At 40.9% G+C, this 17,397-nt stretch overlaps 1 protein-coding gene across 2 annotated transcripts in view; it reads left to right on the top strand.

Annotated features, from left to right (window-relative positions):
* Positions 1-17,397, top strand: part of CDK5RAP2 (CDK5 regulatory subunit associated protein 2) — a 186,044-nt gene that overhangs the window by 25,100 nt on the left and 143,547 nt on the right. For both annotated transcript variants that reach the window (XM_007968240.3, XM_007968239.3), the window contains exons 4-6: positions 3,555-3,665; positions 8,849-8,925; positions 15,469-15,592. In XM_007968240.3, coding sequence (XP_007966431.3) covers positions 3,555-3,665; positions 8,849-8,925; positions 15,469-15,592 — 312 coding nt within the window. The remainder of the gene's footprint in view (positions 1-3,554; positions 3,666-8,848; positions 8,926-15,468; positions 15,593-17,397) is intronic.

The following is a 17,397-nucleotide window of genomic DNA, read 5'->3' as shown; positions in this document are numbered from 1 at the left end:
CATTTATTCTACATCAGTACTTGGTATTAACAATGTAAACAATTTATTTTACTAGGCACAGTGGGTCACATCTGTAATCCCAGAACTTTGGGAGGCCCAGGCGAGTGGATCATTTGAGGTCAGGAATTCAAGACCAGCCTGGCCAACATGGTGAAACCTCATCTCTATTAAAAAAAATACAAAAACTTAGCTGAGCATTGTGGTGTGTGCCTGTAATCCCAGCTACTCAGGAGGCTGAGAAAAGAGAATCACTTGAACTGGGAAGACAGAAGTTGTAGTGAGCCAGAATCGCGCCAAGCCTGGGCAACAGAGCAAGACTCTGTCTCCCACCCATGCCCCCCGCCAAAAAAAAATTAGCCATTCTGGTAGGTGTGTACGGTATCTCATTTTTTGTAGGGACAGGGTCTTGATTCTTTTTTTATACCTGTTTCTCCACTCAGACTTTCTATCTTTCCATTCATTTCAAGATTGTTGTCTTATGTCTTAGTACATGATTTTGCATGTTGCAAACATTTTAGTCACTTGACTTTAAAAGTTTCACATTTTGAGGCTGGGCATGGTGACTCACACCTGTAATCCCAGCACTCTGGGAGGCCGAGGTGGGTGAATCACCTGAGGTCAGAATTTGAGACCAGCCTGGCCAACATGGTGAAACCCCGTCTCTACTAAAAGTACAAAAATTAGCCGGGCATGGTGGCACATGCCTGTAATCCCAGCTACTTGGGAGGCTGAGGCAGGAGAATGGCTTGAATCCGGGAGGTAGAGGTTGCAGTGAGCCAAGATTACGCCATTGCACTCCAGCCTGGGTGACAGTGTGAGACTCCGTCTCAAAAAAAAACACAATAGTTTCACATTTTGAAATCGTCAAATTCATTTATTTTCTTCTCACAAAAACCTATGAGATTGATTTTATTATCCCTGTTTTAAAGTTGAGGAAACTGAGGCTCAAAGAAGTAGCATGTCTAGTTTACATCATAAAAGAGAGTTAAGATGGGACTTAGTATTGTCTCCAAAGCCGCTAATCTTTCTGCCTTACCATTGAGAACTGAGCTTGAACAGTGACTTTGAGAATGGAAAGAGAACAACAGATGCACGAACTATAGCATGGACAGGCACATTGCATTTAGTAAATATCATTAGCACTCGCTTCACAATTCAGAGTCTCAATAAAAGATTGCATTTATCTATTATTACTTTATTTTTAATTTATAGGAAATTTATATGGTACAAATATACAGTGTACTTCTAGATGCATACTATCATATCAAGTAAATAATTACGTATTAATATCCCCTGCCCTTTTAAAAAATAGTAACCTATCTATATAATGTTCCATAGTATAGTGTTTTTATTTAACAATGTATCTCGGACATAATTTCCTATGAGTGCACAATGTGGTCTCTCATTCTTGTTTATGGTTCTATCATATTCTGTTGAGTTGACATACTATAGTTTACTTAACCATGGACAAATTGACTTTTAATAATTCACATTAACCATAGACTAGTAGACTATTTGACTTTAAAAACTTTAAAAAATGAGGCCAAGTGTGATGGCTTGCACCTATAATCCCAGCAAGTTGGGAGGCTTAGGTGAGAGGATTCCTTGAGCCCAGGAGTTTGAGGCTGCAGTAAGCTGTGATTATACCACTTCATTCCAACCTGGGTGATAGAGCAAGACCTCATCTTTAAAAAATAATAATAATAAAAAAAAACTTTAAAAGAAGTGTAACATGCATGCAGGCCTAACCACACATCGTATGTGAACAGTTTAATGAATTATCAAAAAAGGAGCATAACCTATAACCATCACCAAAGCCAAGACATGGGACATTATCAGTGCCCCAGAAGTTTGCTTTGTGGCTCATTCCACGCACTAAGCACTTTTCCTCCCCAAAGGTAACCATCATCCTGGACTAATTTAAAGTCCCTTCCTAGCTTGTGTTTCTGTCCCTCTCTTTGTAACAGGGTAAAGAGAGGAATTTTTTTCCCAGCAAAGGCAGAGACTTAAAAATATGTGAAACAGAGAGGGAGAACCTGGGGATGTTGGTAGGATTTTGGAGAACATTTAACTATTTAAACATGGTGATAGAAACATACTAGGAATTGCTTTACTGTGTAGGCTAATATCTGTTTTGAAGTTAAGTTAGACTGCACAGAAAAGTTTACTGGATGAACCAAACCAAAAAAGTCAGGAATTTTCTCTATAGGCAGTGAGGTTGAATTGACAGATCATAGTTACTGGAGTCAGACAGCAGGATAGGAATCCCAGCCCTTCCCCTACTCGCGTGATCTTTGATCATGTATATAGTGGAGACAGTACTTTTGCAGTGTTACTATAAGAATTGAGATATTGTATGTAAATTATCTAGCTAGGTGCTTGTTTATATAGTAGGTTCTCAGTAAATATGCTTTTTCTTACTATATTCTTTTTTCCCCCAACTTTTTATTGTGACAGATTTCAAGTGTATGAAAAGTTGCAAAATAGCACAGTGAACAACCATGTATATTCATCTAGATTCATCATTAATGTTTTCTATATTTGCTTTATCTTTTTTTTTCCTGTCTCTGCTCATTTGAGTTAATTGCACTCTTAAGTACATTAGCATGTGTCTCTTTCTTAGGACATTTTCCTGTAAAATCATAATATTATTACCTAATAAAAAGTTGTTATTCAAGTTTCCCCAGGTATCATCATGTGGTTGTTTTTGTAAAGAATTCAAGATTTTATTGTACTTCGTAGTTGTGCCTCTTCAATTCCGTTTATTTAGAAGAGTTTACCAAACACTTTTGCCTTAGGATTGTCATTAAGATTTTTGAAGAGTTCAGTTCTGTTGTTTTGCAGAATGTTTTTCAACTTAGATTTATCTGGTAGAGTCCTCTTGATTAGGTACAGGTTAAAGGTTATAGACAGAAGCACTTGAGATGGAATTCTTTGCTCTCAGTGATTTATTTCAGGAGGAAAATGATGTTAGTTTATCCCTTCAATGGTGATAAGAGATGAATTTTTTTGGTTAAGATGGTGTTCGCAAGTTTTCTAAATTGTAAGGGTACCTTTTCCTTTTGTAATTGATAAGCCATTTGTGGGGTAATAAGTCTGAGACTGTCTGAATATTATGTTCTGTAGTGATCTTTCATCTAATGCTTTTAGTGTTGCTGATTCTTACCTGAATCAATCATTACTATGGAGGTTGTACAATAGTGATTTTCTGTTCCTCGTATTCTACATTTATTAACTGGATTTCTTTTGAGATTCTCCTCTTCTTTTCCTTTTCTTCTTATTATCAGTGTGGAGTTTTGAATTCTTTCTTTATTCAGTCATTATTCATTTTCATTCATTATTCATTCCTGTCATTATTCATTTTAATGCTCAAATTGTACTGACTTTGGCTAGTGGGAACTGCTTAATTCTTCTGGGTTAGAATGGTAGCAAAAACAAGCTTTCTCTAGTATTTAACATTTGAATCAGTTTTGTAGCCTCGTAATCTATAGGACTAATGTATGTACTATCTGTCTCTTGTTTGCTTTTGATGACCCTTCTGTGATATTTTTCAGCAAATCACTGAATTGAAGAAAGAAAACTTTAACCTAAAGCTGCGCATCTATTTCCTTGAGGAAAGAATGCAACAGGAATTTCATGGCCCCACCGAACATATCTACAAAACTGTGAGTGGCCCACTTCTCATTGCTGTCTCTTGTGTCTTTTCTCATTGTCATTTCAAGCAGAAATTTGATTAATATTTGATCTCAGAGTTAGCAGGAGTAGAGATGCTTTCATTTAATCTCAATTGATTACGGGAAGCATAAAGATATCAGGATGACTTTAATATTAAGCAAAGGGGTACATGATTAATTTTAAGGAAGTCTTTCACTCTCTTTTAAAAATCAGAATTCGGATTCACTCATTTTTACCTCAATTAAGTTTTTATAATTATGTGTTCTTTAGAAACAGGCCGTGGAATGGTGGAATGGTTTTGGAGTTGAATTCTGTTACCAGCTGACTTGTGTAACTTAGGCAAGTCACTTTAGCTCTTGGGGCTTGCTTCCAGAATTAAGTGATAATCCCTTTGTCATAGGGTTATTTGTGTGAATTAAAATGAGAAGACAGATGAAAAGCTCCAGCACACAGTCAGTTGACAATTATCGTCTTCTTGAGGCTTCGTTTGGCAGCCCAAAGTTGGGATTGTCAGTATTTCTGTGATAGGACTCTTCTGTATTCCTGTGTGCTTGCCTGTAACTGTCAGAAGAAAAGGCTATCCTCATTTGAAGTCTTGACCTGGAGGTCTTTGTCTGAAAACAAACCTTGGTTCTGAAAACTGAAAAAAGAACTTGGCTTTCTTGAAAAGGCTTGAGTACAAACAGTATTTCAGTGCCTATTTCTTGGCTTTTTCTAGTAGATTAGCCCTTGGCCTGGGAATTATTCTGACTTTTCTCCTCTGAAGTTTGTACCAGTGGGAACTTTTGAAGGAGGAAAAAGAACTCTCCTTGAGTTTCAGCAGATGAACTTAAATTGACTTGTCTTGAAGAGGGATTGTGCTGTACTTCTGAGCCTTTTCAAGAATTGAAAAGCTTCTTTGTCCCCTATGAGAGTTTTTTTCTTCACTCTGGGGGTGGAAAGACAATGAGGATGTCCCCTTTTCTGGAAGGGAGTGGTGATGCAATCACGATTTTAGAGGAAAACCAATAGCCTAAAGCAGTTTATATGTGAGTATGGTGGTCATGCCTCTCAGAACCTCTTGGGTGATAGGAATACAAAACGTGCCAGTTGCCAGCTCTATCAGGCACTGTCTTTGGCATCTGTACATTTGCATCTTATTGTAATTCTCATGACAGTCCTATGCATGGAGTTTATCTTCATCTTATAGGGGAAGAAACTGAGACTAAGATGAATAACCCACCTGATGTCATATAGCTACTATGTGAGGTGGATTTTGAGCCTAGGTCTTCCAACCTCATTGTACCATACCACTTCAGCTGTCTGACTAGATGATTTCATGACCCCTTTCTTCAGTGTAAGTTTTTGGATAGGTGCACATGGTTTAGAATTCAAAAAGCCTAAGAGGTACACACTGAAAAGACTCTTCCATCCTTGTGTCCTGGTCTTCTAGATCTAATAAATATTGATTGCTTATGCAGAGGAATTTTATGTATATATATTACAAGCAAGCGTGTGTTTGCGTGTGTGTGTATGTGTATAAACCCTCTTTTTACATAAATGCAAGCATGTTCTGTTCTGCACCTTATATTTTTCACTTAATGATTTCTTTCTTTCCTTCCTTCCTTCCTTCCTTCCTTCCTGCCTGCCTGCCTGCCTGCCTGCCTGCCTTTCTTTTTTCTTTTCTTTCCTTCCTTTCCTTCCTTTCCCTTCTTTTCTTTCTTCACTTCCCTTTCCTTCCTTCCTTTTTTCTTTCTTTTCTTTCTTCTTTCCTTTCTTCCTTCCTTCCTTCTTTCCTTCTTTCCTTCTCTTTTCTCTTTTCTGTTTTCTTTTCTTTTCTTCCGATGGAGTCTCCGTCTGTTGCCCAGGCTAGAGTGCAGTGGTACAATCTTGGCTTACTGCAACCTCTGCCTCCCAGGTTCAAGTAATTCCTGTCTTCGGCCTCCTGATTAGCTGGGATTGCATGTGAATGCCAGCACGCCTGGCTAATTTTTGTATTTTTGGTAGAGATGGGGTTTCGCCACGTTCTCCAGGCTGGTCTTGAACTCCTGGCCTCAAGTGATCCACCTGCCTTGGCCTCTCAAAGTGCTTGGATTATAGGTGTGAGGCACTGCACCTTGCTTTACTTAATGATATCTTGGATATCTTTCTTTAAGAGTAGTTTAAGAATGAATTTCTTTATTCTTTTTGTTTTTGAGACAGTATCTCACTCTGTCACCAGGCTGGAGTGTAGTGGCATGATCATAGCTCACTGCAACCTTGAACTCTTGGGCTCAAGGGATCCTCCCATCTCAGTTTCCTTAGTAGTTGGGACTACAGGCATGCACCACCACACCTGGCATTTTAAAATTTTTGCTTTTTATAGAGATGGAGTCTTGCTATGTTGCCCAAGGCTGGTCTTGAACTTCTAGCTTCAAGCCGTCCTCCTGTCTTGGCTTCCTAAAGTGTTGGGACTTACAGGTGTGAGCCACCGCACTAAGCTGCCTTTTTTTTATAGTTTCATAATATTCCATTTTATGCTTTGAAGGTACCCTGACTTTTGGTTTGGAAATTACAATTATGTATGTGAGTTTATAACTTGAGATATTGGACTTGAGAAAAATAGCTGAATGGACAAGTTAGTATTAATTCTTTTAAATATATTAAATTGGAGTGCCTGTTGGTTCATCACAAAGTGAAGCACTTAGAGTGTATTATATCATTTCATAAATAGAAGCTCTCCACCCTTCTGAGAGCTGGAAAAAGTATCCTCTGTTTGAAGGATGTTTCTGCATTTTTCACAAAATTACAGTTGAAGACATTATACACTGTTACCCAGGGTCCTGTATGCAAAGATCACTTTCTTCAAGAAAAAGTTCTGCCTCATAGATGACTTCTTTAGTTCTTGTTGTTTGACAGTGAAGAAGATAACCTATTTTAAGCCCTGTCTCCGAGGCTTTGCTCATTTAATCCTTAAAGCCCTCATGTCATGGGAGCTTTTCTGTTTTGTTTTTGACACTGGAGGGATTGGAAAGGAGAAGCATTGCTTTGTCACCCTGTGGACTTATGTGTCTAAGGACAGTTACAATATTGTGCTTCTAGTTTTGTATTCCATGTTAGCATGTCTTGTTCACTTCAGTGTCTTCTGTGGTCGGTCCTTCACAGGTGCTTGGTAAGTTTCTGCGAAGTGAAGGAAAGAATAAGTGAGTAGCCACTGACTCTGTGGTCTCCTCTTGTAGAGAGTAGAGACACAATTTAAACCCATGTCCTTTTGGTTACACACCCATGACCTTTCTGTCATGGCTGTACTTCTCAACCTGAAGTACTTGTTTCTCCAGGGCTGCTTGCCAGAAAGGAGGTGAGATGGTATCCTGTGAGATGGTAAATCTTACTGGAAATGATTTTTTTTTTTTATTTTGAGAGAGTCTCGCTCTGTCACCTAGGCTGGAGTGCAGTGGTACTATCTTGGCTCACTGCAACCTCTGCCTCTCAGGTTCAAGCAATTCTTCTGCCTCAGCCTCCCAAATACCTGGGACTACAGGCATGCGCCACCACTCCTGGCTAATTTTTGTATTTTTAGTTGAGACGGTTTCGCTATGTTGGCCAGGCTGGTCTCGAACTCCTGACCTCCAGTGATCCGCCTGCCTCCCAAACTGCTAGGATTATAGGTGTGAACCGCTGTGCCTGGCCTGGAAATATTTTTGTTTAAATAATACACGCGTGGCCAGATGCGGTAGCTCACACCTGTAATCCCAGCACTTTGAGAGGCCAAGGCGGGCAGATCACTTGAGGTCAAGAGTTCAAGACCAGCCTGGCCAACATGGTGAAACCCCATCTCAACTAAAAATACAAAAAATTAGCTGGGTGTGGTGGCAGGTGCCTACTATATCCTAGCTACTCGGAGGCTGAGGCAGGAGGATCACTTGAACCTGGGAGGTGGAGGTTGCAGTGAGCTGAGATCGCACCACTGCACTCCAGTCTGGATGACAAGAGCAAGACTTCGTCTAAAAAAAACGAAAAATGAAAAACACATGTATTATGGAGTACAACATAAGATTGGCATGGATTATTAAAATAAAAGAGGAGCTATAAACCCAGTGCTTTGGGAGGCTGAAGCAGGAGTATCATTTGAAGCCAGAAGTTCAAGACCAGCCGGGACAATATGGCAAGACCCCATCTGTAAAAACAAAACAAAACAAAACAAAACAAAAACGGGCAAGGGAGTGCACGCCTATAGTCCCAGCTACTCAGGAGGTTGAGGTGGGAGGATCCCTCAAGCCCAGGAGTTTAAGGCCTGCAGTGAGCTATGATAGCACCACTGCACTTCAGGCTGGGCAACAGCAGAGCAAGACTCTGCCTCTAAATAAATAAACAAAAAACCAAAGGGAGATTTCCAAGAAATTGTAGATTTACAGCAGTCTTCCACAAACTATGCACCCAAACCCCCATCTACTACATGAGTTCATCTAATATTCTGTCTGGGATACATTTGTGCATAAGTTTTAGAAGCCTGCCACTGTTCCACTGTCTCATATTGAATTCCATTTGCCCTGGATTCTGTCTTGGATTCTCACGTGAGTTGTAAGCCCAAGGCTGTGTGCGACTCCCTTTGTTCCACTCAGTTAAGAGGAAGAACATTGTGGTTCTCCTTATAGACAGCTTGCCCCATGTGGTTGTAGCTTTTTTTGTAAGTGAGAACCCTGAAATCTTATATTGAAATGACACATGCCATGATGTGTCCTCCTGTTTTCCATCCACATGTTTTATTATTTTTTTTTTAAGCTGTAACACGTTTCCACTGCTACAGCCACCACATGTGTGATTGTAAACAACCACCAGTAATTGCTTTGGAATGGGAAAAACACACCGCAGAATTGCTTGTAAATTTGCTTGGCGGAGGGCATACAATTTTTAAATCAGCCTTCCTTGTATGACATTTATGCCTTGATACTTGAATGCTCTGGCTGTTAGAAGCTTGGAGCATTTACATAATTGCTCCAAGTCTCGTGAAATCCAGGTCTTTCTTTTGAGACCACCAGTGTTTAATAATTCCCTTTTCCCTGTGCCCTGAGGCTAATGAGGGTTTTTGAATCTAACATCTGCCTATTACAAGCATCCTATAGTCAGTCTGTGCTGGAAGCAGTTTCCCCATTGTTGACATTCATAGGTCCTGTATTTTACGTTGTTTCTTTTCTTTCTTAATCTTGTCTTGTAGAACATTGAGCTCAAGGTGGAAGTAGAAAGTCTGAAGCGGGAACTCCAAGAGAGAGAGCGGCTGCTCATCAAAGCCTCGTGAGTACCGTCATCTGTCGAAAGCCTGCAAGTCGCCCGCACTGGGTTGGTCAGTGAAATAGAGCCATCCACTTTTCTAAGACAATTGATTTCCATCTGGAGTCTGAGGACTCCAAAGAGGTTTTTGTTTTTACTTAATTATTTACTTTTCAACAAGCTTTTAAGATATACCATGATTATAGAAAAATGAACAGATCTTAAGTGTACAGCATGAATGTTCACAAGCAAACACACCCGTGGAACTACCATCCAGATCAGGAAAGAGAACATACCAGCCCCCGCAAAAACCCTCTTTGTGGTCTCAGAACTCACCTTTCTCCCCTAAAGATAACTACCGTTCTGACCACGGTTAGTTCTGCCTGTTTTTAAACTTTATATACAAGGAATTATATAGTAGGTTTTCTTTTGTGTCTGGCTTGTTTCCTCAACAATGTATTTGTGAGATTGATCTATGTTGTTAATTATATCAGTAGTTCATTCTTATTGTTGTAAAAGCCTGGGGTGATTTGAAGGGGTCCTGATGGGTGAGGCAGGGAGACAGAGGATGGGGCTTCAGCCAGAGTTAACTGTTTTTTTCTTTTTTTTCCTTTAAGATCTGTTAAATGTACTAGGGACCCTCATAATATTTTGCTTGAAAGAGGTTCTACTCCTTAAAAAACATTTGAAAACTAGTATTTTCATTTATTCAAATATTGAACAACAAGCACAGTTCAGCAAATACAGTCTGTGAATCAGTTGATTATTCACTCATTCATAAACATTTATTACATAATAACTTGTGAAATACACAAGTATTTCGAATCTAACGTCTGCCCAAAGATCTGAAAAGAGACAGCCCTCCACCCCTCTACTCAAAGAACCCATCAGAGACTGGTGAGCTGTTCATCACACCTGTGAAAAATAGCATGCCAGGAAGGTACAGTGGTAGAGGGTGTTGTGGGTAAAGTGGCGACACCAAAGTGTGCTAAGTTTTGTTCTGTGACAGTGGAATAAGACTTCCCAGGGCTGCCTCACTGAGGATCCTGGCCAGAAGCTTATGTGGAAATGCTTCATTTGTTCTGACAGTAGAGTTCCTGCTGGGTGTGGTAGGCCAGGACCATGGAGTTCTTGGTTTAGGGCACGGCTGCACTGCTCTGGGCCAGGCCACTATAATTCCCTTCATTGCCACCGGGTCCAGCAGCTGGAAGCTGGCCTGCTGTTGGCTTTCAGCAGACTATAGGATGCCAGGCGTAGGCTGCTTCTCCGGGTTATGCTGAACTTGCACACTTGGTATTTTCTGAATGAATAAGTGAATGAAGTAATAAATATCACCAGATTAACAAGTTGTTGTTAATGTTGTTGTTGTTTTTTGAAGTACATTATTTTCTGGGCAGGGAGGCAAATCTACTTTATTAAACCTGAAGATCAGTAATGGAATTTGGTCTGTCTCATACTCAGTGCCCTGCCTGCTGCAGGTCTTGGCTTGGACTAGTTTTTAGTTAAGCTCATACACATGGCAACCTCAGCTCACAAAGGCTTGCATACCCTCCTCAATAGCAAAACATGGGATTGAGTATTTTGGAGGCTTGTGCACATCTTTATATGTGTATATTTCCCAAACTGCTCAGGCTTGTGTGGTCTGACTAGCTTTATTCATTTATTCAGAAATATATATTAAGTGGCTCTTGTGTGCTGCAGTGGACTAGGTTCCTGGGGATGTAGTGGTGATGCAAACAGATGCATGAGGCTCACATTCTAGTGGGAGTGATGGTGATAAAATACTTGGAGTAATAAATATATAAACAAAAGTTGGGGAAAGAGCTATGAAGTAAAATAAAGGGAACTATGAGAATTTATAGGTAGGGGAGTAAATATATATTATTATTATTTTTTGAGACAGAGTTTCACTCTGCCAGGCTGGAGTGCAGTGGCGTGATCTCAGCTCACTGCAACCTCTGCCTCCTGGGTCCAGGCGAATCTCCTGCCTCAGCCTCCCGAGTAGCTGGGATTACAGGCATGTGCCGCCATGCTCAGCTAACTTTTGTATTTTAGTAGAGATGGGGTTTCACCATCTTGGCCAGGCTGGTCTTGAACCCCTGGCCTCACGTGATCCACCCATCTCAGCCTCTCAAAGTACGGGGATTACAGGGGTGAGCCGCTGCGCCCAGCCAGGTAGGGGAGTAAATATATAGATGTGGCTGTATAGCAGGAAAGGTGTCCCTGAGGAGGTGGCATTTGAAATGAGATCTGAAAGACAAGTAGGAATTAACAAGGCGAATGGGTAGAGAAACTGTTCAAAGAGAAGAGAATGTATGGGTCTGAGGGAATATGAGAAGTCTAGAACACTAGAGATTTTGGTCTTTATCCTAAAATCACATGGAAAGCAGTCGTGGGTTTTAAGCGAGTGACACAATCAGAGTTCCGTTTTTGAAAAGGTCATTCTGGATGCTGGGTGGGAAGTGGATTGTGGAGAGAGCATGAGTGGAAGCTGGGAGACCAGTTAGGAAGCTAGTCCAGTGGTTGAGGTGAGAGGCGAGTGACAGAGTAGCTGGGTGAATCAGACATTTGGGAAGCAGAATCAACAGGCCTTGGTGATGGATGGGAAGGGAGATGTCATGGATGATTTCTGTCTGGGGTTAAGGTCATGAGCTCTGTTAAGAATGTTCGCACTGAACATTCTTAAACTGCTCCAGCTTCCTGTCTACCAGCTCTATCCCAGACACAGTTCATGGATGCTAAAATGTTCTTGCTTTTGCTGCTCTAACTCTGCTCCAGCAGATCTCCTCCCAGCCCAAATGCCTTCCATTGCTCAGCCCTTTGTAAAGCCTCAGATCTGGAACCATGCATGGCTTCCTCTAGCCTGTGTCCGTGTCTTAACGGTTCGCTGGTACAGAATAATACTCTATGCATAACACTTGTTAGTTTATAAAACACTTTCCATTTACATTCCATCATTGTTCTGGGAGCTGGGAAAGTCTTGAAGAATACCCTCATTTCATAGAGGAGAGACTATAGGCCGGGAAAAGGGAAGGGCCATGACTCCCAGCCGGGAAGGTCACATCTGCTATTAGAACTCAAGTCCCTGACTTCTAGTTCAGCACTAGGTTCCATGTTCTTTTTAAATTTTTGTATGTAGATAATTGTATATTGGCATATACACAATATCTATGTATCTGTTCAATGACAGTATCTACCATGGAACTGCTAGGTGTGCCTATCTCTTTTTTTTTTTTTTTTTTGAGATGGAGTCTTGCTCTGTTGCCCAGGCTGGAGTGCAGTGGTACAATCTCGGCTCACTGCAACCCGGGTTCAAGTGATTCTTCTGCCTCAGCTTCCTGAGTAGCTGGGATTACAGGCATGCGCCACAATGCTTGGCAAATTTTTGTATTTTTAGTAGAGACAGGGTTTCACCATGTTGGCCAGACTGGTCTCGAACTCCTGACCTCAGGTAATCCACCCGCATTGGCCTCCCAAAGTGCTGGGATTACAGGCGTGAGCCACCATGCCTGGTCGTGCTTTTCTCTTTAACCCTAGCTTTCTAGCACCCAGCAGTATGTCTATGGTGGATACTTGCTGATGGAAAATACCTATGTTAATATAATACCCTTGACTCCACTTTTCAGTGTTATGATTTTTGGTGGGGCATGGGGACAGGATATGACATCTGCCACAGGAAAAGCCCCTGCTTTTACCTGAAAAACCATAATTAGAATGAAAAGAATCCAGGGGAAATGTGGAAGATTGAAAGGATAGTGAGGCTGGCATTTATAGAATCTGACTTTCTTGTATTGGGTGGAAAGCTAGATGAAACCAGTTTCTCTCAGCCTTTCCTCTCCTCAGGTCTTGCTGTCCACCTTGTGTGTTAGCCCCAATTCTGCAAGGAAAGAAAGGGTCGAGGGAGGGAGCTAACACTTACTGAGATGCAGATATCCTGCGTCTGGCACTTGACAGGCTTTATTGCATTTGATCAATTATGTGGGCAGCCAGTATTCCCATTTGAGTGGAGAGAAAACCGAGGTTCGAGGAGTGGGGAAACGTGTAGAGGCTGCTCTGGCTCCAGAGCGCGCTGTGCCTTGCTGTGAAATAAACATTTGTTGGCTGGTTTTCCACTGTTATATTTATCAGTTACAATAAGGGGACATTAAAAACGAAAGCAGTCATATTGTTGCGAGTAAATTTTATCTCTGTAGCTTTAAAACACAAACAAAAATAATAATTCCATTAGTAGAGGAAAATTGTACCATACTACTGAGTATAAATTTTATTGCCACAGAAACTGTAAAACACAAAGATGATAAATGAAAAGTTGGAACATTTATTATTGGGAATATATTTTACTGGTATAACTCAAACTCAGACAAACTGAGTGATAATAGTACTTGTTAAAAATTATAGTCAGCTTCTTGACAATGTATGTGATTCAGACAGCAGAACACAAAGGTTAGACCTGGGCTGATAGGAGGGAGACAGCATATTTGCACTCTGGTACGTAGGGTGGAGGGGTAAGGGAAAGGGGTAGCAGAGGTGATCTATTTTATAGAGGAGGCTCTGTAAAGCCCAGGCCTCTAACTTTGGTGAGCAGGTAGCAGAAATTCATTACTGGAGAAATCCTGTGTCCAAGGCTTGGGAAGGCAGGGCTTCTCGTCCAGAATTCTTTCGGCTGTGTATAATGCTCCTCAAGGAGTGATAGAAATGATTGTGAATCACTGTGAATTCAAGACAGCGATCCAAAAATGAGCCCCAGGAGTGGGGGGTGATGGCATTCAATGGCATTAATCAGGAAATGGAAATGGGCACCTTGGCTGTGGCCAGCAGAGACCCCAGCAGAGGGTAGAATGAGGCCTCTCACAGCAGCTCAGCAGGAGCCAGCACTGTGTGGGCCTCAGAGGCCAAGGGCTAGCGTGCAGAGCACTTCGATCAGAGAGGAACGGGCCTACATATGTGAGCACATTAATTCTGAGAGGTAATCATCTCATTTTTCACATGAGGAAACTGAGGTGTGAGAGGTAATTTAGTGAGGCTACATAATTCAGCCAGAGTCACACTGAGGATATAATAGAGTAAAAATTTAGAAGCAGATCTGTGCAGCTTCAGAGCCCATGTTCTTTCTTTCCAGTTGTTCACATTGAATTCCATTAAAATGATATGACACTGGGGCCTTCTGAAGCTTTATTGGTGAAAAGAAAAAAGATATTAATAAAGTCTTTATTTTCAGGCGACTCATGTTTGAGACTTGGACAACAAGTATGGTCCTCTTGACTTTCCATTGTTCTCAGTAAAAAAATTCACATGGCTTGTACATGTGAGTGTCTGATCACATGGCTCTCAGTTGGAAAAATTTTATATATCTTTAAAGTAGGGCATGGGAAGCTGGTGGTGAATAGATTTTTCTGTTGCAGTTTTTCTGAGAAACCAGCCTTAGGTGGAAGCATTTCCTTTATTATACTGCCTTCTGGAAACCTGCAATCATTTTAGAAATCTGATGAGGACTGCTCATACAGTCATGTCCGACACTGTTTATCTTCTGGCATTGGTGGTTGTAGTCCTGCGTCTGATTTGGGCGTGCCATTCCCACCACTGCCCGTCATGTGGAGAGAATATTCCATGGTGCTCTAGCAGTGCGTACTCTGTGTTTTATGTTAGAGTAACACAGAGTACAGGTTGCTTGTGTAACCTCCCCTCTTCATACCCTAAGTGGTAGCTAGTGTGTGAACAGATTGATCCTGATGCATTTAAAATGCTTTTCCCTTCAGTTGGCAGAAGATGAAGTATGCAGACCCTTACTCCCGCAGATTTATTTTCGTTGCATACTGCTCCTTTGCACGTTGGTTTGTCAGACCAGCTCTCTGCCCTCCTTGCACCCCTGGTGGAAGTATACTTTGTTGGAACCCCCCTGGTGGGAAATTTGGCAGTAGCTATCCAGAATCTTAGCAGTGGGCTTACCCTGTGACCCAGCTATTCCCTTTCTAGAAATCTGTTCTCAGGAAGTCACTGGATAGTAGACATACAAGGATGCTTTTATCATAACATTGCTTATTACAGTAAACAATTTCACCAACATTTATTGAATACTTACTTTGTACCAGGCACCGTTCTCAGAACTTTGTATCGTCGGATACAATGTGTTAAATGAGAAACAATTTAAATGTTTTAAAAATAGAGAATTGATTTAGTAAACTATAGTACATTTCATACATTGAGTTAATATACAGCCTTTAAAAATGATGATATAGACTTTTATTTATTGACACAAAAGGATGTTTATGGTATATTAAGTAACAAAATCAATTCACTGATGTGTACCAAATGGTTCTTTTTTGTAGAAAATGTCTGAAAGGCTATATGCTAAAATGTTGACTTAGTTATCCTGAGTGACAAGATTATGGATGATTCTTACTTTTTCTTCTTTTCGTTTTTGAATGATAAATATTAAGCTAAAGAAAAAGAAGCTCAGCACAGGTCTGTGGGAAAAATGACTAACAAATATTCCTTGTCTCTCTGGGGCTGTGAAATGACCATCAGACTATCACCCTTGCATGTTTTACCCTGTGCCTCTTTTTGCAGCAAAGCAGTTGAGAGCTTAGCTGAAGCTGGTGGCTCTGAAATCCAGCGGGTAAAAGAAGATGCTCGAAAGAAGGTGCAGCAGGTGGAAGATCTGCTAACCAAAAGAATACTCCTTTTAGAAAAGGCAAGTCTGGAAATCCTGAGGGCAGTGTATTTCTTACAGTGGGTTAATAACAGGCGGGCACAGTTCCGTTTCTTTTTTCGTAAACCGTCAGTTTCAGGAGAAACAATAGCCACCCTTATTGAGCATCTCCTTGATTGTAGCCCCATTTCAGGCATTTTACATGTATAGTTTATAACACCTTTACCCTGCAAACGGGCCATTGTGGTCTTCATTTCTGTATAAGGTCACTGAAATACAGAGAGAAGTACTAACTCATTTAATAGGCCTAACCTAATACTAATAGGTTTAATCCTGGGTTTAACTATGCTGATTTTAAAGCCCATGCTCTTTCTACAGCAGCACTCTGCTTATCGTCTAGTTTACCTCCATTATTTTAAAGATGTGGAAGCTGAAGGCCAGAGAAGGGAAATGACTTACCTCACATTAGTTAAGCCTGGAACCAGACTCTGACCTTTAGGCTACCATGTGTCCATCCAGCTCTGGTACCTGGTATCCGGCTTCCCTCCAACCATCCTGCCAGTGCTCATGGAATGTCTTTTCTCTATTAGGCACTGCATGTCACTTCTCCTTCTATTTATTCTCAGTTAGGTATTTCCTATCACTGTGATGGGAGTCAGGATGTTTCCTGGCTAAAAAAATCCTGTCTCCTTATCTATTTTAAGCTAGTATTAAGTAATACTATTTAATTCTTGGTCTTTGATATCTGCTGTTTTATCACAGTTTCTCTACCTGAAACTGGTTCTTTTTAGATATAGAGAGAAATGGCACCAGAAGCACTTCTGGATACAAAGAGCAGGCACTGTTTTTGCAGTTTACAATTTTCCATTTATGATGTTCACATCAGCCCTTAAATTGTCCTTTTGGGGGTATGTAGCTATTAGGCCCAAAATACCTGTGTTTTAAACAGGCTTGGAGAGGGTTAGAAACTTAGCATAGGTCAGAATTGGTAGAACTAGAACCACAAGAAGGTTCTCCTGATCACAAATTCTGAATTTTAGCTAAAATGTAATTATGAGATCTAACTTACTGGGTCATTTGTTTTTCCCTGTAAGTGCTTTCCCGTGTGTTGGGGTGACAAATCTCTGCTCTGTCACTTACTAGCCTTATCACCTAGGATAAGGTATTTGCTTACTCTGAGCCTCTGCTTCATCATCTGTAAAATAAGGACAGTGATACCTGGTTTGCAGCGGTAATTGTAATAATAACTGTAGTATTAACAATTTATTGTGGGCTTACCATTTCATTGTGTGAGACATCCTCCTAAGCTCTTTATAGACATGAAGGTAATCTTTTCAATAAACCTCTGTGAGGTGAATACTTCTGTCATCCTTTTTCTTTCTTTCTTTTTTTTTTTAAACAGATGATGAAACAGGCACAGAGTGGCTAAGTCACTTGCTTAGGGGCACACAGGCAGTAAATATCAGGTAGTCTGGCTTCAGACCTGCATTCTAAACTGCTATACTCTACTGTCTCGGGATATAACTTTTTAGGGTTGGATGCAGATGGGAGATAATACGAATGAAGCGCCTTGCTCAGAGCCTGGCATTTAGTAAATAACAGGCTTTGTTGTTGTCTAAGAATATGATACATGATTTTTTTCAGCTTTCATTGAGAGTGACAGGAAGCCCCGTGGGGAGATAGTGGTAGGGGCGGCACTGTGGAGGGCAAGGGCAGGGAGGAGGGAGCCAACATTTTTTTCTGAGCTTCCTGTGATGGAACAAGCGTTTGACAGTGACTCACGACAGCTCTTTGATGGGACGGTGGTTATCCGTATTTTATAGATTGGGAAGCTCAGGCTCGGAGAG

The sequence above is a fragment of the Chlorocebus sabaeus genome, chromosome 12, assembly GCF_047675955.1.
Source record: "Chlorocebus sabaeus isolate Y175 chromosome 12, mChlSab1.0.hap1, whole genome shotgun sequence".
Classification (NCBI taxonomy): domain Eukaryota; kingdom Metazoa; phylum Chordata; class Mammalia; order Primates; family Cercopithecidae; genus Chlorocebus; species Chlorocebus sabaeus.
This window is presented reverse-complemented; position numbering and strand designations above follow the sequence as displayed.